This window comes from Carex rostrata, chromosome 12 (assembly GCF_964058835.1).
Source record: "Carex rostrata chromosome 12, lpCarRost1.2, whole genome shotgun sequence".
NCBI classification, from domain to species: Eukaryota; Viridiplantae; Streptophyta; class Magnoliopsida; order Poales; family Cyperaceae; genus Carex; species Carex rostrata.
Genome location: NC_135929.1, coordinates 3,021,612 through 3,049,307, shown reverse-complemented (window position 1 = coordinate 3,049,307; position 27,696 = coordinate 3,021,612). Strand labels below are relative to the sequence as shown.

At 35.9% G+C, this 27,696-nt stretch overlaps 2 protein-coding genes across 3 annotated transcripts; both read right to left on the bottom strand.

The window, feature by feature from the left end:
- Positions 1-51: 51 nt before the first annotated feature.
- LOC144563540 (uncharacterized) lies at positions 52-2,191 on the bottom strand. The gene is made up of 3 exons (XM_078313037.1): positions 2,050-2,191; positions 928-1,629; positions 52-588 (listed from the first exon to the last, which is right to left on the bottom strand). The coding sequence occupies exons 2-3, from the start codon at positions 1,623-1,625 to the stop codon at positions 444-446; spliced, it is 843 nt and encodes a 280-aa protein (XP_078169163.1). The 5' UTR covers positions 1,626-1,629; positions 2,050-2,191; the 3' UTR covers positions 52-443.
- A 3,340-nt stretch (positions 2,192-5,531) lies between these two features.
- On the bottom strand, positions 5,532-24,027 carry LOC144562696 (zinc finger FYVE domain protein). 2 transcript variants are annotated; one of them, XM_078311928.1, is made up of 33 exons: positions 23,171-24,027; positions 22,676-22,820; positions 22,167-22,409; positions 21,543-21,710; positions 20,963-21,276; positions 20,565-20,733; positions 19,785-20,170; positions 18,895-19,015; positions 18,255-18,512; positions 17,480-17,633; positions 16,790-17,133; positions 16,202-16,590; positions 15,596-15,898; positions 15,088-15,300; positions 14,098-14,188; positions 13,939-14,016; positions 13,430-13,720; positions 12,902-13,099; positions 12,044-12,514; positions 11,536-11,697; positions 10,754-11,080; positions 10,375-10,457; positions 10,176-10,280; positions 9,359-9,581; positions 8,490-8,849; positions 8,156-8,257; positions 7,606-7,755; positions 7,436-7,524; positions 6,933-7,015; positions 6,609-6,724; positions 6,156-6,241; positions 5,969-6,068; positions 5,532-5,805 (listed from the first exon to the last, which is right to left on the bottom strand). In XM_078311928.1, the coding sequence occupies exons 1-33, from the start codon at positions 23,857-23,859 to the stop codon at positions 5,740-5,742; spliced, it is 7,077 nt and encodes a 2,358-aa protein (XP_078168054.1). In that variant the 5' UTR covers positions 23,860-24,027; the 3' UTR covers positions 5,532-5,739. The 2 variants fall into 2 exon arrangements, with proteins under 2 accessions (XP_078168054.1, XP_078168055.1); XM_078311929.1 differs by lacking the exons at positions 5,532-5,805; positions 5,969-6,068; positions 6,156-6,241; ... (5 more) ...; positions 8,490-8,849; positions 9,359-9,581 and adding an exon at positions 9,931-10,028 and having other exon boundaries at positions 23,171-24,005.
- Positions 24,028-27,696: the final 3,669 nt, after the last annotated feature.

Sequence of the window (27,696 nt, the reverse complement as noted above, 5' to 3'; positions counted from 1 at the left end):
TTTGCTCACAACTTTGAGATACAATGGTTTTTCTATCCTTCATTCTTGAGGCATGAATATTGGTGGTAGAACCCTCAATATGATTCAGCATTAACCGGCTGTGCATATTTTATTTTGAAAAAACAATTAGCAAAACAAATATATCTGCAATGTTATATAAAAAGTTCTGCTTGTGCAAAATTCATAAATACAATGCTTAAATGGGTACATAAAGAGCCGTTAGAAATATCAAACAAAACTTAACGGCTCTAAACAAAATCTGCTGAACAAATATTTTATGATAAATGGGAAGAACTTACTTCCCAAAAAATAAGGAAAAATAAATTTTTAATTAAGCAAATGAAACTATAAAACCTCCAAAATAGTTCATGAGATTCTTTGCTGGCATCGAATCGCTCTTAGCAATGGATGACCTTCTACTTTATCTTGCTCAAGTGGATGAATTATTCATTGATAGGTAGAAAAATGGGACCGTCGTGTTTGTGTAACTTAGCAACTGGGACTTCTTCTTCATCAACCATTGTCTCGTACCCGCTCTCACCCTCGATGAAAATATCACGGCATTCCTCACTGCAAAATGGTTTATCCCTGAAATAATACATAAGAAGAATATGCTTTGTTATTCTACGAAAGAAAATGATGAAACTTGCCTTTGATTTTTCTCTTTTTTTATTTATTTGATAGTTTATTTATTAGAGAGGGAGAGAGATTAAGTTTGCAGAGAGATTGTTGAATTGTTATTTAATATGGTAATGAGCATTTTGTTCAGAAGTTTAAATATACATAGAAAATACATGAAATATGAGAAATCCAAGATATATACATACTGATATTAAGGTATAAATATTAATGACTGTTAGAGGCTTGAAATGAACTTTGCACATAGATCCTCCAACCAACTAAAATGACAATAAGATATAGGCATACATGTATATGAAAATGTCTCTGTCTTCCACTAGTTCCACATTGCAGAGGCCGCAACCGCCCAATGAACTACTGCTTCTACAAAGCTCCAACAAATCTGAAATATTACTGCTACCAAGATGTGAAAGATTACTGCACATCTCCGGATTCTGATCCCCAAAAACATAGGTCGTTAGCGGTTCTAACTTCTCCATATGAGTAATGTAAATTGAACTGGCCAAAGTTTCGCTTGAACTCGTCTCTTCTCCATTCGAGAAAGGAGATACCCATTCTTCATAAAAGCGATGACATTCAATTTCATTCTGTGGTGCAACGTTTGGGATGTCAATTCGAAATTCAGCCTGTGAATGGACATGTTTGCGATGGGAGTTTCCTTGTTCAAGACCTGATTTTGAATTATATTTCTCATCAGAGATTCGCGATTTAGGGGTGTTAATGCTCAAGTATGAAAAATCTAGCTCAGTGGATCCAAGCTCAGTTTTCAAATTTTGTTCCTCTTGGGTGTATGGTGATTTTGGGGAATTGATATCGAGATATGAAAAATCAAGTTCAAAAGGTGTTGTCGGGCTCCAAGTAGCCTTATCACTAAGCTTAACATTCGAATCACATGACGCCTTGTCACTAAGCTTAACAGAGAGAGGTTTGTCAGTTTTTCGTGCAACATGATCCGAGGGGGCAGCCAATGCAGCTTGTTCCATCATGGCCCTGAAGAATGAACAAATAAGATAACAAAATATTATCATTACGGAGCTTATCTTTTTTGAAAACCTTCGCAGAAGCTGCGATGTCATGAGGGGGAATCGAACTCTCGATGTTAGATGAAATGAAGTGCATTTAACTATAAACTAAATGTTCCTGCAGATTGTTCTACTAAGCACTCGCCTTGTTAATGAAATGAAGAAAAACATAACACTTCAATTGCAAATTAACAGGAAATAGAACATGTTCCATGTTTTTTGCATGAATGAATGTGAAATAGAACCTGTTTTATGTCTCAAGACAATCAATCCTACCAACATAATTTACCTTTGTCTGTGTGTTTCTTTAAAGAAGAAGATTCAACATCTGTTTTAGGCAAATAGAAAAAGGATTATTTAAAAGAATGAACATAAACGATATAAATACCTTCTTCCAAATGTTTCTCCTCTCTCTCGCTACCTCTTTTCCTTTCACAAATGGTGGAACTCTTAGAAAATGCTAGAATAAGAATTTTGAACCTCTTCTCTAACTGCAAAATGGAAGTTATAAAAAGTATATATATGTGTAAAAGGCGCCTTTGTTATAGCAAAACTGATTAATTTTCCTATTTAGTCCTTCAACTTATAATTATGACATTTGAACCCTCATTTTAATATACCTAAGTCTTTTTTTTTCCTTCCGTATGCACAATTACTACATATATAACGCATGCTTTCCAAAATTTCAAAGTCAACATAATATTTTATGGACGTTTGCAAATTATTTGCCTAAAGATAGGTTGTAGTACTTTTATTTGTGGAGACAGAGATGCCATTTAAGGCCCCCTTGGTAGCCGTACAATGCTAAAGAGGATATTTGTCCTTTTTCTTTCAATAGAATTATCCAGGTAGTAAAACTAGGATTTTTCCAAGCTATTGTTTTATGTTAAAATTTCTGGGCTGGCATGAAAAAAGGGGATCCGCTCCATTGTTTAATTAGTCTAACACAAGGAATTCAAAGAGACACTATCTAAATCAATGTATAGGCGAAAAATTAAAACAAATACGCATATGATTTTGACCACTATTTGATCCCTATGGGGCTGTTCGGCAACACCCCTTAATCCTAGTTAGGATTAAGTCCTAAGGAAGCTTAAGGAACCGGTGTTCGGTAAGCTAAAGGAAGCTAAAGGAGGGGGAAACGTGCCTTAAGGAATGGGTAGCGGATTAAGATCCGGGCAAAAGGAGGCTAAAGGAGGTAAGCTTAATCCGTGCTAAGGAACCGGTGTTCGGCAGGATTAAGCGGCTAAGGAAGCTCCTTTAGCCTTAAGGAGGCTTAATCCTCTCCAGCCGAACAGCCCCATATATGTTAGAGTAACTGATTGAGGATAGCTTGACCTTCTATATATTAGTAAGTTACAGGAGTTTTGGTTACAGTTTGTTAGACATTACTACATTAATATAATAGTACGAATCAAGATCAATAAAGCACTTTCTTCTATTATATCTTCTCTTCTACTCATTACACTATCCAATCCCTTTCCATCCCTATCTAGAAGAAGCAGAGGCAAGAACAGTCATAGAGTGAGATAACAGCAATTAACATGTAGCAATCGGAAAGGCTAAGCTCTTAGGTTAATAATGGGCTAGGCTACTATGACATTGGTGTTATTTGAAATTAAATAACACCAACTTTTAAACCCTTAGATCTGCCTTGAGATTCGTACAAAATAAAGTGCTTGAACAGTAAAAGCGGATATTACGAATCTCAAGGCAGATCTAAGAGTTTAAAAGTTGGTGTTATTTAATTTCAAATAACACCAATGTCATAGTAGCCTAACTCGTTAATAATATCATTTTTTTTAACATAAGTTCTGAGGTTAATAATATCATTTTTTTTTAATATAAGATGGGACTTCAAATTCAAATCGCAACAGGGCATAACTGGATTTCATTATTATATTAATGTTTATGATTGAAGATGTAAATGTGTTTTGATCAGTATTAATCGCTGCAGATAATACTATTAGTTTTGTTTATTCAACAACAGTTTTGTACACTATTCCAGACTGTGTAAGCCCCGGAAATTGTAACAATTTTTTTTGTACACTGTCTAATCATAATAAACAAATAAACATCATAATGCGCCAGTTAAAGAATTAACTCATTATGCATTCTACATTTTTATCCTTCAATTAATTGTTTCAACCATATTTCCTAATTCCAGAATCCATCAAGATTTTTTAGATTCCAAAATATGCAAATCTAAATTTAAAAAGATGTCACCTCCTTTTTTACAAACCACTTCTCTAACTAAAATGTATAGAGAGTTTATTCCTTTTTGTATCATGCAATAGATACCAATTACCTAAAAAGATATTTCCAATTTTAGAACAAACAAGTCAAGAAAGACAATTATCTATAAAACTTGTAAATTTTCTTAAAGTCATAATGTCTTTCCAAATTGTATTTTCACTTCAAATTTTCTAGATCTATTTCGCTTCAACAATTAATTTTATAATTCGAGCATCCAAACAAATGTAACAACTTCTATGCAATTATTATTACATATCATCTGATGATCAATACGAACAAAAAATTATAATATTTCATGTTTTGTAATCAGCAATTCACTAGAATATAGACATGCGTAAAAAGTCTCTCTGTATACCACTTAATTACCCATAATGAACCTTCTTATTTTTTGTAGTATTTCGTTTATCACTTAACCAACATCAAATAAACAGTATATTTGTTTTGCAATTTTAGAAATTCTTTAGTTCAAAGAAAAAAAAAATCTGAGGCATATCATCGATACTGAATTGCAAGCAATATATTTTTATTGTTTAGAATGAAGCAAGGAAAAAAAAAATATTTACAAGTTTTTTTGTATTCATAAAATTTTAAAAAGAAAGAATTAATTACTATTGTAACTTTTTGGACCATTTTATTGATACCACGACTAATTTATAATACGTATACCAAAAAAGATAGAATGGATTTTGCCCAATTATTTGTAGATATTAAACAATTGAGTGACTTAACCTCCAACTTTGCTCAAAACAAATAGCACGGTGGATTTGTTTTATACAAGTTCAGCCAAGGAAAGAAAACATAGATCGACTTATAAAGCACTCCTACTATTGTGCATTGAAATTCAATATTAAAGGTTCCCGAAAAAATAATCTTTTTTCTTCAACGAATGTTACTTTGACATAATGTGCAAGTGTGCAGCCATCTTCACTACCTGGCTATCGTATTACCAGAGTATAATATAATGAACAAATATGTGCTGTATGTAAACCTTGAAAACCATAAATACAGATGGGCCTGCAACCATAAACTCACAAAACAGCTGCCCACTTTCGCTGTTATTATTTCAGGTACAAAGGAACCAAATTAGGGAAGGATTTAAAGGGCCATTTTTCAGAAGTTTTAACCTCAGGGAATGGATATACGGCTTGGAGTAGAACCAGAGTGTTCTTAAGTGAGCTAAGCTACAAAATCTGTCGAAATGACATCAAATGGCGAATCCAACCGGTGAATCTGATTTATTTTTAAAATAGTGCATTTACATACAAAATTTATTAATTTTTGAATAATTAAGTATAAAGTCCAACTGTAAAAAAAAAAAAGATTTATAAGTTAATTTTAATACATATATTTTTCATCATTTTTTAACCGCTTGACTTTACTCTAAATAATTTGAAAGTTCATAAATTTTATATGTAAACACATCAATGCATTAATAAAATCAGTTTCGATGATTTGAATTCATCGTTTGTAGTTATTTCAATAGATTTTAAAATCAAGCTCACCAGAAAACTTTGATAAGCTCGTGCTCCAAAAAAATTATATGATGTCTACCGAGTGAAGAATTCACGGTTCGTCGATACGAAATCAAAGTATGAGCAGCTTAGCAAAAAGACCTATGCAACATTTTTCATCATTTTGAACTACTGCAAAAGAAAACAATATAATTGCCTACCTGATTTCTCGCTACATGACTAACAGAAATAAGGCAGATACAATAAAACTACCAAAATTTTCTTGTTTTCTCTATACATCTGTTGAAATTTGCATTTTCACTATCGTTCATACATGTATATACACATTGTCTTTGATGTACTTGGTGAAGCTACATATACTGACGCAACCAATTCTTGCACAAGTCAACCACCTGCGGTGAATTTGCAGTCATTGCCTACACAGTAAAATGAATAAAGATGATCATTTACTGCTGTTAAGAGGAATGAACAAAAATTAATATCAAATGCAAAATTTTCATCTCATATATTGATAATGTAACTATCAATACTGGCCAGATCTCAATTTTATTTCTTAAAGAATAATTTAAAATAGAGGACCTGATGTGCAACATATTGTACATCAGCAACACTTCCACTTCTCGAAGCAACCTGAAAGGCACCTTTCAGCCGATTACAAATCACAAGAGCAAGTACTTTCCTGCATTTGCTTAAAGAGAACAGCGGTCAAAAAGCCAATTTACGTACTACATAAAGTAAGTCTCTCTTCAAATTAGTAGAAGACTACCTGTGGCTGCTCTTCAACATATCTACAAGTTTATCAGGCCGCTCTCTATGCCTAGTGGCGTAGATACTTATCGCAGTACTTACAACCTGTTGTTGACATAAAATAATGACACTAACGTTCATAATGCATCTAATTAGCAATTATTCTGGCACAATAACTGGGACCCCTCATCAGAACCGAGAGCCACCATTCTGAATTTTACTGTTGTTTTTTATCAATGTCTTTACAGAAACTCACCAGGTTGGATCCACCATCAAAGGGTTTCTACATTACCATACCAGTACCAAACTATACCAAAATCTTTGAAATATTTTATTGGCATTAGCTATAGTATTTGTAGACATAAAAACTCAGCTCTAAAAAAATCAGTACAATAATGTTTCAGATTCAAAACTATACTGTTATCTTTTTAATCAGAAACTTGATTATAAGGTGGAAAGGCCAAATAATTACCTGATCCCAGTCATCATCTTCTATAGTGCCCTTAATGTTCTTTAAAAACTCTGTTATATCTCTGCTTCTTTTCTTTAGACCAAGGTTAGTTACTACTCCCGCATATATATCCACAGCTGAAAATTCAATAATAGTTTTTAAGTAAAAGTTCTTGTATGAACAAGTGACTTACAACTTATAGTAATGATTTAACAATCAATACAAATATTGACTACAGAATTAAATTTCAATTCATTCTAACCAGCACAGATGTAATTGAGCAAAGGGAGAGCATCAAATTAGCACAAAAAACTGAATAGTATTGAATCAGAAAATAAAGACTACCTGGGAGGTTGAACTCGTGCAAAATTTGGAATGCTAGGTTAAAATGCTTCTCAGCCAATGTCTCTACAACCCCACACCTTCTCCTGTGATTAGAAGTCATACATTGAGTTATAAAAACTCAAATTAAAAAAAAAAAAAGTTTAGAAAAGCTTATAACTGGAAAAAAAAATATATATATATATATATATATAATGAATCGCTTCAAGAAAAGTTCATTCTGTGATCCCACACCTCAAACTATTATGTTTAGACTAGAAAATGGAAAATATCAAGCATACCACCACAGGAAAATGCTCTTTTAACCTCTATACACACGCGCGCGCATGTATATTAATGAAGGCAAGAAACTTTTTCGCCATTTGATCATTTATATACAAGCAAGTTTGACACATATTTGACAAAAACGGGAGGGGTAAAAAATCCAGTTCAAACTTCTGAAATTTTGAAAATTTTAAAGTGCACCACAAACTTCATAATCAACAGATAATAATAAATGTTTAAACCTGAAAGTTTCAGGGTCATTTGGATTTCCAAAAAGAGAAGTTTTCCACTGAGGCCCCTCGGCAGCATTTAATGCTTTAACCACATCAATCTGAAAAATAATAATGAAACATGACGAACATGTACATAACACTTTTGACATCTAGGTTTACGCAAAAATGATGAAAAGTACCTGAAAGGAAACACGGGGTGAAAACTTTATAATCATTTCATTTGTAATTTTATCTGATGCGCTCTTTATACGAGGGGCATTCTTGGGAACCATTCTTGGCATGGGGCCAGCAGGCTTATCTCGTGCTAGTGCAGCTTCATCAAAATGCATCTATTTCCAAAACAATAAAAATATTCAAAAATTAAAAAAAATAGATTATCGTAATTCTCTGAGCAGGAAATTTAATATTTCCAAATAGACAATTTTAGGGTTTGTATTAGAATTAGAAAATGATGTATATAAGCAATGTGCAATGTGATTGGTACTGATGTAGGTTAGGTGTAAGTTGACAATAGATCACAATGTATGACTTCTACAAATGTATCATAATGGGCATTCAGCTTGGAAAATCATCTCCGTAAACAACCATCAGTAAAAGAATATCTAAACCAACTGGTATTAAAAATCTTATATAATAAAAGCAGTGAACCAACATGAAATATTAAAAAGGAGAATTTCGGGCTAATACTTTTGCATTAGCGAAGCAAAACGGAGAGTTTAGGAGTAGTACTTTTGCATTAACGAGATGCTTTAGAGCTTCCTCCTGAGACATAGAATTCATAAACAACTGTATGCAACAGAGACCAGCAGCAACATCATCCCCTCTGATGACCTAGCTCCACCGAAGATAGGTTAGAGTTAGGATATTTATTTGGAAAACAAACTATACTTTGAGGATTTTCCCTATTGCATATATTCATTCAAACATGATGTTTTAGTACTGATCTAGATTTAATTATACTGTGGACTATTTTGAGATGCTTTTGCTGTGAAGTTCGTTGCAAAATATATAATACAGTAAACACACACACAAATACAGAAAAAAAAAAAAAAAAAAAGCTTACCAAAAACTGATATAGATAATTGAAATGACGATGTGTTTCACAGTAGTTGCATATGCGTATAAGTAAGTTAAGCACATGCTCTTTCATTATCTGGTCTTGCTGAACAGTTGGTGATTCTATATTTGATTTGAGTGTGCCAGCCAATTCTGACATGGCACCATAACCAATGCATAGGTCGCACAAATCATCCACCGCGCCATAGTCGTTTGCCAGAGAATCAGATCTTTGGATGGAGGATGTAGATCCCGCCCCGCCTCCCTCCAGTTGTAAAGAAGGGAAATTTGACTGCAGGAAGAGAGAGCAAGCCTCGTCATAGTGGCCATGTTTGAACATGAACAGAAGCAGCTGAGGCCGTGCATACTGAGAATGAAACAAAAAAATTGAATAAAACAACATGCCCATTAGATAAAATGGAACAACAACAACAACAACAACAACTATCTGATACCACACATTTGACAAGAATTATACAACAGGCTGCAGGCATACAATGACATTGTTCTATTTTCTTGCCACCACCTGCAGATCTCAACTTCTGTTTTTTATATGGTACTTGTTTTCTCTTTCCAATGGGTAACCTTTGCATGTGTATATGTGCATGTGTGTGTTGGTGGAGGAGGTGGGGGAGTGTTTTTTTCTTCTTCTTTTTTTTCTTTTTTTTTTTTTTTACTGAGTGCCATCATACCAAACTGCCTTAATAGTACCAGCTGTTCTTGGTGGTGGTAAATTTTCCCTAGTACTCAGTACACCCATAGGCCATAGGAGGCTACAATTCACAATAATAAACATAAGGATCATTTTCATAATAAGGGGGGCAAAGAAGGAAAAATGGTGAACTGAAACAAAAACAAGGAGAAATGACTGCTTGCCTCTTGCAAATAGTAGATGCACTCTGCATAGCGCACAGCATCAAGATTGCTACGTGGGCCTACATTGATATCTGTTCCAGACAAAATTGAACGGCTATTAATTGACTGCCTCGACTTCTCTGATCTTGGGAAGGTAGATGGCATGTACAAAACATTTAGGTATGCATCAGCTGAGAGAGAGTCGTCTAGGATGCTTGCAGCGCTTTTAGCCAAGTTCTCATACCTGCAATCTTATTTTAATTATCTTCTAAAGCCACCTATGCATTATCCTAATAATGACCATCTATAATAACATACTAACATCAGGTAGTATTTCATCAAATGCAATTTCATGTATTTTGGTGCTTATAAATTTTCCTTTTCCTATTCATAATTGGAATTCTTTTTGAAATGATTTAGTCTGACAGAAGTCGCAGGTCAATGCAAATTAAAGTTAACCAAGATACTTTTCACAAGGCATTCCTTCTTTTAGTGCCATACTTTGTTTGGCATGCCTTCTTTCAACAAGGCATTCCTTTTGTCTCAATAGTATATGCTGCATTCCTTTGTCCATAACTTTGTCATTTCTACATCAAGTGTTATGGAAGTACTTCACTGATTCCTTATTCTTTTACTTTTATCTTTATTCTTCTAGTGTTATCAGCTCTCTTCTTCCTATATGCACATGTTCCTACAATTTTGAGTTTTTCCCAGCCATGATATAGGAGGTCATATACCGAACAGTAATAACATTAAGCATCGAATATTGCAACAAACAATGGCTATACCTTTTTTTTTGAACTATACTAAAACAATATGTAAATAAAAGGATAATTACATGGAACGAGCGGCTGAGAGATCAACAGGTGGGCTTCCTTCAACAGCATTGATGATATCTAAAACAACTTGAGTGGCATCTCCTTTGTGTAAATGCACAGCTTGCCTTTATTGCACATTGAACAGGTGTAAGACACCTAACCTAAAGATATCTTAGCTAAATGGAAATAAACACTAGTAATAAGATAAATGTCACTAACTTGAATTTTACACGAGCCTGAGCATAGTGCTCCATACGAATTAAGGCATGACCCCATGCATTCCAAACAGGAAAGGCATCGATCTAAAATTCGAAAAAATAATTTTCCCGTTGTCAGAAGAGTTAAATAAACAGAAACTTTCCTTAATACCCCCACCTCCTCGCCCTTTCCCCTCCCATTTCTCCAAAAGCCAGACACCAAAGAGTAAAAACACCTTTGCTTTCCTTTTACAAAAGACCAGATAATGATTAATGAGTTCTCAATCAAAAAATTATTATTTTCTATGAAGTATGTGAGGGAAGTCCAAATACTCTCAAATGAACAGTCCAAATCAATATTTGTCACCATTTACTTTTGGATATCAGGAAAGTGTAAATACCTTGCATTTCTTACAAGTATAGATGGCCATGCTGTACAGTTCATCCTTTATCAACTGATCTCTCAGCTGACTAGATGAATCCTTGTCGGCAGTGTCATCAAGTGACGCTAAAATTCCAGAACCCAGCAAGCTCTGTAACAGCTCAGCCCGGCCCAGCCAAAGCTCAGCCTGGCCCAAAAGATCTGAAATTTCACCTTGACTTGGGCTTATGCCGCCAGATGCTATTGATACACGGTCACCTTCAAATTGGCTCCTTTCAGAACTACTTGATGTGTCAGTACCAGTTTCTGGGTTCTTTCTCAGCTGACTTCTTGCATATGCTAATGCCTAAACACCAGATTGTTACATATCAAGCAATTGATTGTAAACAAGGTTTGCAGTATATGAAACTTACCAGTAGATCCTGAATTAAAGGTATGTTATTCCTACCAGTTTCAAGTTTTAGGTTGATCCAACCAAATGTGTTTGGTAATTGTAAATATGGTGTATGAATTTACCGATCTATTTTGAATATCAGGTAATGATGTTAAGTCATTAGATTAAGACATATTATAGCTAAGTTGATGCCGAAATATCATGATAAATTCAAAAATGTCTGTAAAGAGCCAATATCAGCACTATATAAACATCCCAAGAAGTACCAGCATATAGGAGCTGAGATTTTGGTGTATCAGCAAAGATTTCTATCCTTGTGTAAGCATGAAAGCAATGTAGGAACCAAAATGTAAAATATAAGTACATTGTTTGTTCACTTTATATCCACCTAATGGAAGGAAACATACCTGCACATAGGTCTCTGTGGCATGATATGCCCGTGACATGATTTCCATTGAAGCACCACGTGGCAGGTACTGGGAGCTTAGTACAGTTTGCATCTGAGTGATACACAGATTCAGTGCTCCCTTGGCTGCCACCATTTCATCAGAACACAAAGAAAGCAAAGCCTTGTATTTTGAAAAAGAGCAAGCATAAGTAGGAAGCTAAACAATAGTTTAGCATTCATAGCAAAAAATAAACAATTTATCCCTGCGGGTCAAGATATGGAGTTCAACAAACAACTGCCATAAAAAAAAAGAATTAGGAGACTCTCTGGCCCTAGCTTGATGTTAAAGCTACAATAGAGTCATAGACTCTTAGCAGTACTTCTTGCAGGCAGTTTGTTACCAACTAGCAGAGAGAGAGAGAAAAAAAACACCAGTAATGGTCTGGTACTGCCAGGCACATATGGCTACCAAAAATGACTAGTAATGTCAGAAAACCAAGTAAAAACTTCAGGAAGGAGAAAAAGACCTTAAATAGTGTAATATCAGGAGAAGAACTATATCGGTGAGCTGACCGAATCTCATCATCCTTTATCAGGTCACCTGTTAAGACCCACTCCTCCGAAACTGAGACAAACTGGACCCTCTCCGCCCCATCATTAGGCGATCGATCACCTAGCAAGCCACTTTCTGTTGGCCCGAGATTCGAGCTTTTTCTCTTCCTTTGGTCGCTATTTGGTGTACTCTTGACTGGAGTGCTGGAACCACCATTGTCACGTGAGCCCCATGAAAATGCCCTTTTCTGAAGGTTGCCTATGCTCTCTGTAATGCTTAGTTTAGGTGGCTGAGCAGCGGTGCTCAGTTTCTTCTGCTTTTGTCTCGTGCTGGATATTGATATGCGGTTTTCTCTGGGAACAGAGCTGACATTGACTGAGATGGCCTTTTGAGCGTACTTTAGTATCAGGTTGTCATCTCTCAGTGTCGGGAATTCTTTCAAGACCTATTAAAGGAGAAGATTTCGTAATCCACAAATATAATGCAAATGCTAAAGTGATCAGCAAGTAGCAATAATATGATATAATTCTCTTATGCTGTTTGTTGTACAAAACAGATGCCTATACTAGGACTTGCCTCTGTGGTATTTTCCTTTTAGAAGGTTGTTTTGGCAAAAATTGGTTACAACATCCACGGCAAACTTCCAGCCATGAACGGAATGAACCGGCCTCTAGGGCAACCCTTGCTTTACAACCAAACGTTAATAGGCCTAAAAAGGCTTATCGATTGTACATAATAAAAAAGGCTATCAACAATAGATAATAGAGGAATTATAAGAGAGGCTAACATGTAAAATTATACAAGAGGGAAAAGAAAAGACGAATAAATTTACCAAAGAAGCAGATTGGAGCTGCTTCATCATCAAAAGAACTTCTAGAATCAACCGAGGGTGCTCATGCAATGCAGAGCATTTCTGTTGCTGAGGCAATGGCAAAAGGGCCAAGACACGCAGTCCCAAGGCCCAAGAATTGAGCCTTTCTAGATCTGTCGGTGAGAGGTTCCCCACTGTTCTTTTAAGGAAAAAGTGGACCTGTGTAAAGAGAGAGTGAAGGCCAAATGGCACGCAGGTGAGAATCAAACCTAAATTGCTTGTTTGGGCTTAATTCTGAGAAAAAATCTTCCCACTTGAATAGCTAATTTGTATGTATCTTTGTGGACTAATCTAGAATAGCTAATTCCAATTTCACCTACCATTTTTTTAGGCTTATTGAGTATTTTTCTGTATATCTACTTCAATTGTTTCTTAGCTTACAATTTTAAAAATACTGAATAATATTTAACATTTAAAATCAATATAATACCAGCTATGCCTCATACTAGTACATGCCAGATTACAATACAAATGGGCTATTGATCATACCAAAAGCTGCTTGGAGCGCAGATCAGGCAACAACTCCATGGCCCCAATGGCAACAGGAAGGGCATCATCAGAATCATGCAAAGAGGAGAGAAAGCGTGAGGCTGCAGCCGGGCCCCCACCACTCAGAGGGTCAGTGGTTAACAACTTGACAAGCTGGCGGCCTTGGAGCTCTCTACGAAAATTGGCAGATAGAGATGCACCCTCTGCCACTTCCAGAGCAGCCGAAACAGCACCTTTACTTGCAAGTCTTAATGCAAGTCCTTCGCCGTCAGCCTTGCATGAAGCTTCCACCTGAAAATTGTAACGACTGATGTTTGCACAACATTGAAATCTAAGCTAACACAACAAGTACCAAATCTAACATGATGGGATAGGTAGGACACATATACTGGTACAGAGAGGCAATAAATGGGTTACTTTGTTCTAATGAGTTCTCCCAATGGAACATCTAGTACAATACTCCTTGATTGAGTACTATATGGTTAAAGGAATTAGAGGGAGAAATAGACCTCCTGCCAATTGTTATAACAGTCATCGGCACTTAAAATGTGGCGGTATCTCTGCAATGCTTGTCTTTTTTGAACAATCTGGCACACAAATGACAAAAACAAACAATTAGAAATTCTGAAAGTGTGCATATAATACACATATTGCAGCATAGGAGGTACCTCATTCCTCAAGGGATCAGCTTCAGGCAGGTGGCAAATACACATGCTGAGCACCTTTATTGCAGCATCAAGGTTCCATTTGTGCAAGTGCCTGCATTCATTTCTCTCATTAGTACTCCCATACTAAAAGAGAAGAACTTTTAGTGATGCCCTAAGATCTAAAAGATATGTTTTGATCAGTCATTTCAGTTCCAACTATGCCCTAAAATCTAAAGGGCGCAAACCTTGACCAGACCCAATGGACCCGACCTGAAATCTGAATTGCCTGAAACCAACTCAGAATCTTAATTCCTAAAGCTGACCCAAATTCTGATTCTAAAACCAACCTGACACAAAACCTGAGACAACTGGAACACAAATGACCGAAAATCTGAATTGCCGGAGATCAAGATAACTGAACAAAACGTGATCCTTACAAGTCGTGCATAACCTAATAGTGATCCATGTATTTGACAATAACTCCACTGGAAGCCTACCCGACCTTGAACCAATTTATACTCAAACCAAACCTACAAACTACATGTTTAACTTTTTAAAAAATGTATAAAAAAACAACTGAACCCAATTAAACTTCGAATTTAAATAGACCCAGATTCGACTGGCCCTTACCGTGAACAAATCGAAACCGAATTTGATCCACACACCCAAATTGACCCAGACCCAACTGCCAACAACTTGAAGAACCCCGAACCCAAATATCCCGAGCACTAAACTTGACCTAGACGCAACTAACCATCACCCCGATTGACCTGAACCCAAGTCAACCCAAATTTGAGATAACCTCACCAGACCAAAGACGACTCAAACCCGAATTCTAACCCAAATCTGAAATGAACCAAACCAGATATGACCCAACCCAAACCCGAACTGACTTTCCTGATTGTAACCTATATTAATATCCAAGGACAATTGATACAGACACATATTCAATGGCTTTTCTAAATTGTAAGGGTTCCCATTCATTCTGGGGAAAGATGTTTTATAACATACTTGAGGGCAAGCTGAGCAGCTAGGTGCTTTTCTCTGAGCCTCAAACAGTATTGCCACGTAACACTCTCAAAATTACAGTAACTAGACTGCAGTTGGTCATATGTCTCCTCATCACTTTCAATCAAAAGCTGGAGCAACCGATCAGACGCACCATCTCGGAGGCACTTATCAGATACCGCCAGAGCATCCATCAGTTTACCTTCATTGATTAATCTCCGGATAAAGAAAAAATTATGTCAAATAATATTATCATACATGAGCATGCATACACACAAATCCCATATCCTGTAAAATGAGAAATATCTTGTATATTGAAATGCCCTAAATACCCACTTCATGAATAATTGACAAGGGTATATTGAGCATATAAAGAAGAGGGATGGGAAATCTGGCAAGAGACAGCTCCCGTGTTTTGTAGGACAAGATATTTCCACAAGGTATATGAGATACTTTCAGAATTAGGAGGATTATGAAAGGAATTTGCCGATTTAGGAAAAAAATTGAGTACTTCTCAACAGCTGTTTTGTATGGGCCTTCGTCGTCATCAAATGAAATGCAAGCATTCTGATCAAAACATGCATCTGTTACTTCAGATTCTTCTTTTGAGATTAAATAATTAGATTCAACACCAGTAGATAGAGTTTCAGCCATAAATGATCCACTGGTTTTGGTTTCAGGTTCTGGTTCTCTTAACCTCTTCAGACAAGATCTTTCCTTCTTTTGTTCAGTTCCAGCTTTGGATGCTAAGGCTGATTCTGATACTCGATGAAGGTTAGATTGCACCTGAATCCACCGGTTCAAAGTTGGAAATCTGAAATAAAACATTATAAATACTGTTAAATATTCTATTTTTGCAAATTCTCTCTGTCTTGCAAATTGAAACATAAAGAGGAAAATATAGCTCGTTTCATTTTAGCTCTTGCAGACAATAACAATATTTCCAGCAGAATAGGTACAACTCTCAAAGGAATGATATAACCCAAGAAGACAAGGATTGCACATTAGTTTTGTGATACTGCAGGGCAAAGGGGATAACCCACCCTCATTCCAAAACAGATACTCTCAGAGGTAGCATAAATTTGCAATTCTGTTGCACAAGGCAATAATAATTTACCTTTCAGACTGCTCCAGCGCAAACTCATAAAATGACCGCTCAGCCTCACTATCTCCAGCAATTAGGGAGCTCCCAAAAACGCCTGCCAAAACTGCCCTCACGGGAGAAAGATTGGCCAGGGTCTTCAAAATCTCAAGCTGAAGAGGATAAAGCGGCTTCTGAAATGTTGTCAACGCCGACTTGTATGAACCCTCACTTTTAGGTGAGTTATTGTTCTCGGACATTGAAGGATATACTGGCATCCAGGCCCAGCTGTGGCCTGACCTTGGAGGAAAAACTGGGGGTACACACGAGGAGATGACCTCATGTACAAAGTTTACGCCCATGGCTTCCGCAGCCATTTCAGCGGCATCAGTGCTTCTTTTCTCAAACACCAGTTGTGTCAGGAGCTATCAGCAAAAGAAAGACAATAGAAGGGAAAAAAAAAAAAATGTTATTCTTGAAATAATGTGAGGAAGGGGGTGTTAGTACAAAAAATAAATTGCCGTACCAGAGAACTTCTGGTAGGTATTACATACAAACATAAAGACTCAGCAAAGACGTGATTAAATAAAAAATGAACATATTTAAACTATTGCTTTAACTTACATCTTTAGGCCAGTCATAGATGAGTGAAAAGTAATTGAAATTATGTGTCGTATCAACCCCATCAAAAATGTCACCAATTGTCGCTATATATATAATGAAGTTTGAGAGATAAGCAGAAGGATTAGCAGGTAATGGTGCGAAGATCCTATTACCCGGATCCTTGCTTTCCAACCCGTTTCCAGAAATAGGTGGAACTGTTATCGGCTTTTCAGTAACATTCAACCCAGTTTTATCAACCTGGAGACCAAGACCAAAAATCATGCCTTTTTTGTAACAGGGGGCTTCTCTCTTTGAACCATCTGAGTCCTCATCAGTGAGAGCTTTAGCAATATTATGCAACTTACCTGTGATTCAAAGATGATAAGTCCATAAAAGTTGTATTGACAAGCTATGTATCCAGAAAGAAATTGAGTTACATGCAAGCAGATTAATAGAGACCCAAGAAGTCCACTCCAGTACCATAGTAACCAACAAGCTAGTCAAATCTACGAAAGAATCAATTATTTTTCAACTTCCACTGGCACATAACACTAGGTAACAACTTAGGTGCAACTGTACCAGAAGCAGTACTAAACTTCAAGTATATTCCTTGAAGTAAAGTAAATCGCTATATGTACAGGCCAGTACATGACAGCACAATTCTGCAACACATTCAATGATTTACTATGATCAATATGTTGTCTTAATTACCATTTAAAAATTGAGTCTTCCCTTTGAAAGCATCATCTATAGTCTGGTGAAGAAGCACAAGAGGACGTTGCATTTGGCCTGATTTGCTGGTGTCATTTGATGGTAAAATAGGGATGTACTGTACAAACATATCCCTGATGCTCTGAGATTGCTCCTGAAAATAAAAAAAATAAATAAAAAAGGTACCGAATGTCAGAGTTAGGTAACACCAAAGTTTAATCTATGAAAGAGTTTTCACATAACGTCAAGGATTGTTCACATGGATATACCGTCCAAAAGAGGCAGGCTTTGTTGTGAGTGCACTGAGTTGGGTAATAGGCCACTAAGAATAGAGGAGGTAGTAAATAGAGGCATTGTAGAAATCAAAAGCCAAGTGTTGAGAGAAAGAGAAGAATTGTGGTTGAACTTTGTCACGCAGAAAAGAAGTGTCATCTAACAATTTCATTAATCATTTGAAAAAGTATATAATGTTTTACAGAAATAATATCAAGAATGGTTGCAACCCAATTACTACAGGTGATGATAAAAGCAGTAGATGGCTTCCATTTAAGTACTGACAATTTTCCGCTTCAATTCCTTCTATGTTTGTTTTATGATTACTTGGTTTTTCAGATTTATATATTATTTTCACTCTTTCTTTAGTTTCTTTATTGACTAAATTGAATAATAACAAGGCAAAACACAGGTGAATACTGGAGTCAAACAATGTCATAGACAAGTCATACAAATTTACACATGGAGAATGTGTATAGTTAAATATATGTAAGAAACCTACTGATTCCAAAATTTCTTGGAGCCGTTGAATAACACGCTTCATCATAGCCACAAGCACAGCTTCTTGAATCTGATCCCAGTAAGTGGGTCCCATCTTCGGCAGCTTCACAGTATCAATCTCAGACAATAACTTCCTTGCCCAATCAAGAAGCACTCTGCATTTATCTCGAGATGTTGCAACAGTTGCAGCCCCATCAATAAAAAGAAAGGCAGTAGCTAACCGTCCGAGCTGGTCTCGATAGGATTTAACATCCAAATCCTACATGTCAATAGTTACAAAACTCTTAACATCGATACATTCATTGCAGGATTCCTTGCGAATTAACCCACAGTTAAGTTGAAAAGGTGCCTAGCTTTTCAACCATTTGCAAAGAACATAATCACTGTGAATCAATTCAACAATCTCAAAGGTGTTGATTATTACCACAATTTATTTGGTTTCATTTCAAGAGTACCACAGGTCAGTAAATTACAAGTCTGAAACTTCTGGTCAGTAAATCACAAGTCTCCTTGTATATCTTTTGCAGTCATTCTTTTGTGATTTGTTTGATGTGTGTTTGCATTATGTACGTGATTTTGGTGAGCATAACTTATTATCAAAAATCCTTCCCTACTCATTATAAAAAAAATCATGGCCATACTTCTTTGCAGGAAGTGCCAGCAATCCATCTAGTGAGTTTAAGAGTAGCTTTCTCTTCAGGTGGCAATAAAAACCTATGGACAATTTCTTCCCCTATGCCGTATTCCCCCCTTTGCATGCACCTGTTCATGATGTTTTTATTATAATAAGGATCATAAAAATGGAGAAAGAAAAGAGAGGAAAGCATACAATCTAAGATAGGGAATATAAATAGCATACATGTATAGATGAGTTCCAAACCTTCAGGTGCTAATACAAAAAACTTATACGACGAATCAAACTATTAATATTAATTTTTTCATCTCGTGTCCACATGCACGCAAAAGTATTGTAAAAATTTCAGTTTGTTTTGTGTAAGATCAACAGGCTGAAAATCATTGCAGCAAAATGACTGCAATGATCTTTAAGCATATTCAAGAAGATATGTTTGGACTGTTTATTAGAAAGGATAAATTTGATGCGTTCATTTTCGGCCTCTTGATATCATGCAAAACTAAATAAAATAATTAACAAATCTATTTGCATGCATGCAAATCACAGAAAACATATTAAAGTATGGATTTTGGAGATATATTTTGCAATATTAATAAAAAAACGGTCTTCAGACTACTTGGGGCAGCTAATTGCTCTCCTTGTATGCAGGAAAAGACTACCTTGATGCTTAAAAATACTGTTCACAAACACCACTCAAGCAGCATTGGACCTCTAAAAATGGTCTTAACAGATACGTTATAAGGACAAGCCAATTTCTATATGATCTTTGGTGCAATTATAAATTTGTAATTACAACAATAAACTTATAAGAAAAGAATTTGGAGCCTACAGGGTTCTCTTTCTGTTTACATCTCAGCCAAAACTTAATCATGCTTTAAAAATTAAAGAAACACTCACAAGGTTAATAATTTTGGAGGAGAGCCCCTTAAGATAACCAGAGCCTCTTTCCAAGACCACTTGTCAGAAATGGGTTTCAACCGCTGCAAAAGAGAGAACCTCCACCCGATATTGTCCACAGTATCTCTAGCATTAGAGTGCCTCCATTCTAACACTTGCTTTCCTGATGAGCTCAGTTCAGCATTCAGAAGTTCAGTCTTGGAATCCATCCCTGGCAAACTATTCCTCATTATGTTGAGTAGAGTTTTGATAAAGGAGATGACCAAATCGGTGCTTGCCACGGGTGAAGTGCCTTGGTTGAGGCTTGAGAGAGGGATGGAAAATGGTTCTTTGATGGATATGCCATCAATTTGTAAAAGTGATGTTATGATGCTCACCATAAAGACCTAAATCGTGACATATGAAACATGAAAAAGTGGTAAATATTTTTTTTGAAAAAACAAAAAATCCACATTTAACTATAACGAACATTATGATTAAGGTTGAGATGCCAAAATGGTATGGATCTGGGCATACACCTGCTAGGTATTTAACCAGACAATATGACTTTTATTTTTCTCGTCTTTTTATTTTTTGTATGCTGGAGTTTTAACTGTCAATTAAAGTTTATTTAAACTTGAAGTATTAGCATTTAGCATGAAACACCCAGAATAATTCCCCGCTATATTATGTTAAACTTACGTCCCCTACTAGCTAGTACCAGTATGGCTCTCTCTAAAGCTCCATACAAGTAACACAACTAATAAGATAATATTAGACAGGCAAATAGGAGAAAATAACCTTTCGAGAAAAATCTTGAATAGACACAATATGACTTTGCATCTGCCCTAGATATGACATAGCTATCTGAAAGTTTTCCTCATTGTCAGAACTCCTTCCAATGTAACTAAGAGATAAAACGGCTGATTCAAGAGCATACTGCATGTGCATGAGTTCCACATCTCGCAACCTGCCATACATTGAAAAACTTTTCAAATAGATTTAAAATTTCAGTAAGATACATTATAGAGTCAACACAGTAACTATCATAAAAAGCCTGACTGTTTCCGCTGATTCTGCCAAAAATTCACTGAGGTAATGCATAGATGTGGTGCCATGAAGGGTAGTAATGCTATATACATAAGTTTCAATGCCTAATCAAGTTTTTTCCTGTTATTTTCTTTTCTTTTGGTTCATACCTCTTTTCAGCATCTCTATCAGATGAAATTGGCTGGCTCTTGATAAACTTAATTGCATCTTGAAATCTTATCCCAGGTACCGCCTCAAACAAAACCCTAATAGGAGATTGGAAGGACAGCCTCTCAAGTATCAAATTTTCAACAAAAGAATCTAAGCAGCCTAAAACAGCCTCCTCAGAAGAAATTTCGTCAGTTTCAGAAAAGAATAACATATTTTTTGAACCCCACAGTTGACAAGATTTTTCATGAGCAATGTAGTTTGCCACATCAAGCTGAAAGCATAGAAGATCGCAGAGATGGTCGAAGCATGAGATCTGACAACAGAAAGTGTTAGACCCTTTACCAAGTGACGATAGAGTACGTCTAAAACAAGACAAAGCATTGCATTACACAAGACAATGGTCTTGTAACTATTTAATCCAGGAGTTCATTTCATTCAAAACCTCAATAAAGCCATTATGGACTGCCACCAGTGCACTGTACAATTACATAAGATATCGTCCTTGGTTTAAAACAGATTTCATCAATTTGAAGTTGAACTTATCTTAAATATTACCACACATTGGAAATTTTAAGTTACCTTCTCACTTGATCCATCATGGAGGGAGAGTTTTTCTGCTGTTAATAATTTTGATTTACTTCTCCAATATAGCCACATAAGTTTCCTTCGTAACAGTGTGTTACCGGATAACATATCCCACCCCAGCACAGCAACCAAAGGGTACAGAAGGGGAAATAGAGATATGACCTGGAGAAGAAATAGAAACCGGCCTCCATTATACGCAGCTAAGCTATCTGACAGATATAATTTGATGCTATAGGCAATGCCATCTTTTTTTTTTTTAAATACATGTAGTTACTTTTCTGAATATTGTAGTTGTAATCTGTTCATAGATGATTGGTACTGTTTCGGTACCAGCATCTGTAATTAAACTCATGGATTTCTAATGAAATCAGCGGGACAAACCCACTTTTATAAAAAATAAAAAAATAAAATTTAAAGAAGTAGTTACTGGTATGGACAGTGTGTACCTTAGAATACAAGTGAACATAACAAAAAACATGCCTCAAATGACAAAACACCAAATATATATATAAAAAAAAAGTAAATAACTAAAATGGATTGTTTGGATTTGGGATTTTGAGATGAACTTTAAAATATTAGTCATGAAAATTAATCTTATGAAAAAAAAAAACCACATACATCATTAGCTTCTTGGAGCTGCTCCTTACGGATCAGAGATAGACAAGTTTCAACCACAATCTCAAGCACATGTTTTTCCAACACTCGTGAATAATGGTAGAGATCTCTCATACAAGACCCAGCATATTTTTCTTGTTCTAGAGGTGTTGTCGCTAGAAACTTCTTCAGGGGAAAAGGAACTGGTTCAGAAGTGGCAGCACCATTTTCCTTTATTTCTTCAGAAAAAACCTCATCTTGAATCACCTAGTAAAAGGAGAAATGAATAAAAGCTTAGATCTAAAGAGGCACGAGCGGTTAATCTAATTGTTATGAGAGTATTGTTGGTTTGGTGGGTTTTCTTTTTCTTTTTACCTTTCTTTCTGTGTGATTATGTGGGTAGGGTCAGGGTGTTAGAGTTCAAAGCAAAACAATTACCAGGAGCATGGTGGTGCTCTGAAATGTGTTGCACAAGCTTGTACAGCCCGTGCTTTTGCGTAAAAATAATATATGATACAAGAAAATAAATGCACCTGGAGCATGTATAGAAGTTGAATGTCGCTGGATTGAACCAGACCTGCATATACTTGACTCATTTTTCTCCTTGATGTAATAAATGTTTTGTTGTAAGAACAGCTTGCTGTGCTGCATTTCATGACTAGTTCTTTAAAGGCATTCCTGTGACAACATAGAAGAGTCAGAAGGAACTTCCAATTTCCGGAATGTGTACTGCTCGCTGTCTTAAGGGAAATTTGGCAATCATTTTGAAGAAGTTAAAATCTGCTAAAAAATTCCAGTACTTTGATCAACTAAGGAGGTATATAATCGCAACACTTGTCTTCCTAGATCATATGAATCTGGTCTGGTATCACCAAAACCAGCATACATGGTAACATATATGAATTGTCATTTATAACATTATGCAATTCAACCCAGTTTCCCCGCTGGAGGATTAGGATTATGTATATAATTATGTTGCATTGTTAACAATAAGCATTACATTATCATACTAATATGCATTAACTTACTTGTATTCTTCTTCTGCTACACCAAAACCGTGATGAAGGAATGGAAGGTACCAAAATGCCCCCTCGATTGCACCATCGTTTAAGCAACCCTTAATTGCTCGCAAATTTGCCAATTGCACGCTCCTTTGTATTTTCAATATGACCTCTGTTCCCTCCCTAGACAAGCTTGATCCTTTTTCTTGCAAAACTGCTTGATTTCTGATATTGACAGAAATTGCATCAAAAATCTCAGCATGTTTTAAAAAAACCTCCCAAAGACATGTCAATTCTTCCTCTGACACCTCATCCAACTGACTTTCTCTTTTTAATCTCTTTTGTCCTAGATCCAACAGCCTACTTAAAATGTTTAGACATTTCTTTTCCACGTCTGTAGTAATCTCTTCTGTCAGTTTAGATAAAACAGTATGGATTAAAATCAAGAACTCCACTTGGCGGCGATTAGAGTGGGGCTCGCTGAGCTCGAGAGAGGCCAGCCAAGCGAGGTGGGAAGGCGAGGGGCAGGTGGTCGACCAGTGGACGTCTGTTACTTGTCCTCCCTCTGACACAATCGAACGGAGAAAGGATAAGGAGAGGTCGGGGTCGCGTTTGCGGAGGCTGAGAAGAGAGGCTCTGAGTGGCTCGAACTGAGCGAGGAAGAGGTGATTCGCTGCCACGCGTGAGAGCAGTGCGATCTCCTTTTCGGTCGCCATGAGTGAGACGGAGAGACTGATTAGCCTTGTTAGCTTCTTTACGGTGTTTCCATTTGCATGACTGCAGAGTGAAGAGAGCGCTGATTGTGCATCATGCTTTCGATCGGAAAGGATGGTGGAAGGAGGGAGGAGAGAGTTTCTGGTAAGCTGCGTATATTCTGTAGCGCTTCAGCTACTGTTATTCGTGGTGTGGGTCATAATACAATTGAGGTCTGTATCTAGCAGGCTCCAGGTGGACATGACTTGCTATCTCACCGGCTCATGGAATAGAGCACAGGAGATGTATGTTCCTTGAACTGGTTTATGGGTCCCACTGTTCAGAATCGACTTGAAACCCCACGTGAAGAATGGCCGAGAATCCGGACTGCAAGTGGATATAGAAATTTTCTGATTTTCACACGAAGCATCGATTTGTGCAGCGGGTCCTTCTGCTTGATCAAATAAGCCCTCCATCATAGTGACAAATGAATTATTCGGGTTCGGTTTGGCGAGATCAAAAATTCGTGATTCGGGTATAATTCGGGTATAATTCGGGAATGATTCGAAATTATCCGGATCAGAAATCTTAGTCTTGCAAGGGAGCAAAAAAATAATTGTTCTTGGAAAAATTCAGGAAAAATTCATGAATAATTCGTGAATAATTCATAAAATTCGGAAATTATTCGGGTTTAATTCGGTCAAAGTTCGGTCAACCGAATAATTCGGTGTTCGGTTCGGCATCACCCCAAAAAAGAATTAAACGGGTATAATTCGGGTATCTTGTCACTATGCCCTCGATCAATATTCTTGTGCAGTGGGTCCTTTTGTTCTTCAAAATTCAAATATATCTACTATGTGGATTTAGGTAAAGCTACACAAAAAATTCGTAGTTCGTGATTCGATTTGAGTTTGATTCGAAAAAGTTTGCAAAAAATTTGATTCGAAATAGTTTGAAATTAATTCAAATCAAATTCAAACTAGACCTGGTTCGTTCGAAATAGGTTTGTGAACTATTTTAGTTCGAATCTCAAAGTTTCGTGAACCGTTGATTTCCGCTAATAACTTATGTTCGCTGATGACTTAAAAGTTAAAACATAAGGTCGTCCAGCCATAAGTCATAACTCGTAAATCGTAACTCTTGTTCTCAGTTCTAAAACCCTAGACGATTTTCACCCCTCGTTTTCGGCGACTATGGTCACTCTTCTTTGTCGTAAAAAAGTCCGTAAAAGATTCGAAATTGAGTTCGCAAAAAATTCGATTTGATATTTTTTCAAACCAAACTTAATTCGAAATTAATTCAAATCAAATTTAAATTAGGGTAAGTAAGATTCGATTCATTTGCAGCCCTAGATTTAGGCATATAGCGCGTTGTTTCGGCTTACTTTCTACTTATTTTTTAGCCAAAAAAAAGAGTTGTGTATAAATATAAAAAAAATTATAAATTTATTTAACATAAGTTTTTGTTGATGTTTTACTTCCTAAGACAAAAATAAATGCTTAAGACATCAAATTAAAAACTTGTATTTCTATATTTTGTGTATCAATAAATGCTTAACATTAGTTTTTGAATAGATTGCATAATTATTTGAGCTTCAGCCAAGGTAGCCGAACCAAAAACAAGCAAATTATCGGCGTAGAGGCAATCAGTTAGAAGCAAAGTGAACGGAGCAAGGCGTACCCCTCGCAACTCTCTTGTGCTTACCCAATATGCTAAGCTTCTAGAGAGCACATCCATCCCCATAATTAATATGTAAGGCGAAAGGAAGCAACCTTGCCGCAAACCGCTATGCGGCTATAGAAAACCATCGCCTTTATCATTTAAAATAATAGTGAACCGAGCTAAATGTAGCCCAAAATCCATCTAGAGAAATTTGGGGGGAAATTATATATTGGTAATAGTGACTCAATAAAATTCCAATCCATCCGATCGAAAGCTTTTGATTAGTCTAGCTTCAAACAAAATTCCTTGTTCTTATAACTCGGCAAGCTAAAAGAATGTAACACCTTACGGAGCAAAATCACATTTTCTGAGATCTCACGATCCGGTAGGAATGCACTAGCCAGCCGATATATGGTTTCAACCTTAACGTGTGAATTTTAGAGATCAGTTTATAGAGCACAGTGCAAACTGAAATGGGACGAAATTTCATAACCTGAACCGATCCAGAGTAAATTATTCCATATCTTTAAGTGTATTAACTTATTTGACGCTTATTCTCCTTGTAGAGTCTACTATCATAAGTATTTTCTAATATTTTATTTTTCTAAACACATTAATTTACATTATAACATAAACTATCAAATAGAATATAAAATGTAATAAATAAGATAAGGTAACCAACTTAATCTTATTGCAACTTTTTTGTTGTAAAAACCGAAGTTACCGGTCAATTAATGTGCAATTTAACCGCTTGAGTAATATCTCTTTTCTAACACCTTGTTTGGATGGAGAGTAGAGGAAGGGAGGGAATGGAAAGAAATAAAAACTTTTCGTTGAATGGAAAGAAGCAAAAACTTTCCGTTAAATTTATTTTCTCTCATTAATCATCCAAACAGAAAGATGTTAAATATATTAATTTTCCTTTATATTTCATTCCATTATCTTCTATTCTTTACCTCCCATCTCTTCCTCTACTCTCCATCCAAATATGGTGTAAAGTTCAGCAAAATCTCTCTTGGGAATTTACTTTGTTACGGTTTAAATTTTCTTTTATGTGACTTTGACAAGTTGTTTGTGCCGTGACGAAGAGAACAAAGCTTTGAAATACAAAAAAGAGAAATTGCGAGTGAAAGCATGTTAGTCTATTTTGCGGTTTAATATTCACTTCATCTGACTTGGTGTTCATTTTGCAAGACTTAGTGTTTATGTTTTTGCGGCTTAATATACAATTTGTTGTAGCTTCGTTAGAATTTATTGGCTATGTAAACACTGTAGAGTTCGCTTTTTTAGGGATTAGTGTTCACTCTTTGTTAGATGGTTTATTTCTATGGTTTTGATATTAATTTTGTGTGTTTGTTAGTGTATTTTTTTCGACTTTACATTATTTTTGTGCGTCTTTTGTAAATTTTATATTTAATTCTTTAAATTAACTTGAATCATTAAAATATTCAAAGGCATAACATTCTTTTTATGTATTACGAATTATAATTTGCTGGTTCGACTGAATTATAATTTGATCACTAAATACATTTTAATATGGATATCATGTTGAGTAATTCATATAAACTGTTTTGAACCTTAAGAGCAGAAATAAAGTTATAGAGTATGATTAATGCACAAAACCAACAGTGCATTTCCGCTCTACTCCTTTTGAACTTATAATTTATTATATTTTTTTAATTATTAACAGTAATAACACTTTTTATTGACAAAAAGACGTCAACTTTACAAAATTCAATGGTCCAAATTCAACAAATTTTAAGTTATGATAATTAATTATGAATTGAAAATATTATAACCTGACTATTACAGATCATAAACTAAATTAAATATATTGATAAAAACTGATGCAGCTACTACGGATAAAATCCGAATGAAAATATAGGCAAAATGTGATCGATTAGATTGGGGTACCTTGATTATCGGACCGTACGATGAGATTCACAACTTTATATTCCATATTTACTTTTAATTAGACCAAACTCAATCCAATATCTATTTAGACCGTAATTCTTTTAAGATTCGTGCCAAATTAAAAGAATTATCCCGATCTACTCACTCTACGGAACAATACCTGTACTAATACTGTGAGGATACGATTTCCCTTATCATCTTGGCCTCCGTTCTTGATTCCATATCAACTGTCTGATCCCGATCATTACCGTAGACAGAGTCTCTACTATCCTTCTACGATAGTA

Excerpts from the sequence above, each read along its gene's own strand:
- LOC144562696 (XM_078311928.1), bottom strand. The coding sequence starts at position 23,859 with ATGGCGACCGAAAAGGAGATCGCACTGCTCTCACGCGTGGCAGCGAAT. Across the intron at positions 12,515-12,901 it reads AGCTCCAATCTGCTTCTTTG|GTCTTGAAAGAATTCCCGAC; the intron begins GTAAATTTATTC and ends CTCCTTTAATAG. Across the intron at positions 5,806-5,968 it reads TACAATATGTTGCACATCAG|GCAATGACTGCAAATTCACC; the intron begins GTCCTCTATTTT and ends TTTACTGTGTAG.
- LOC144563540 (XM_078313037.1), bottom strand. The coding sequence starts at position 1,625 with ATGATGGAACAAGCTGCATTGGCTGCCCCCTCGGATCATGTTGCACGA. Across the intron at positions 589-927 it reads AGAGACATTTTCATATACAT|GGATAAACCATTTTGCAGTG; the intron begins GTATGCCTATAT and ends GTATTATTTCAG.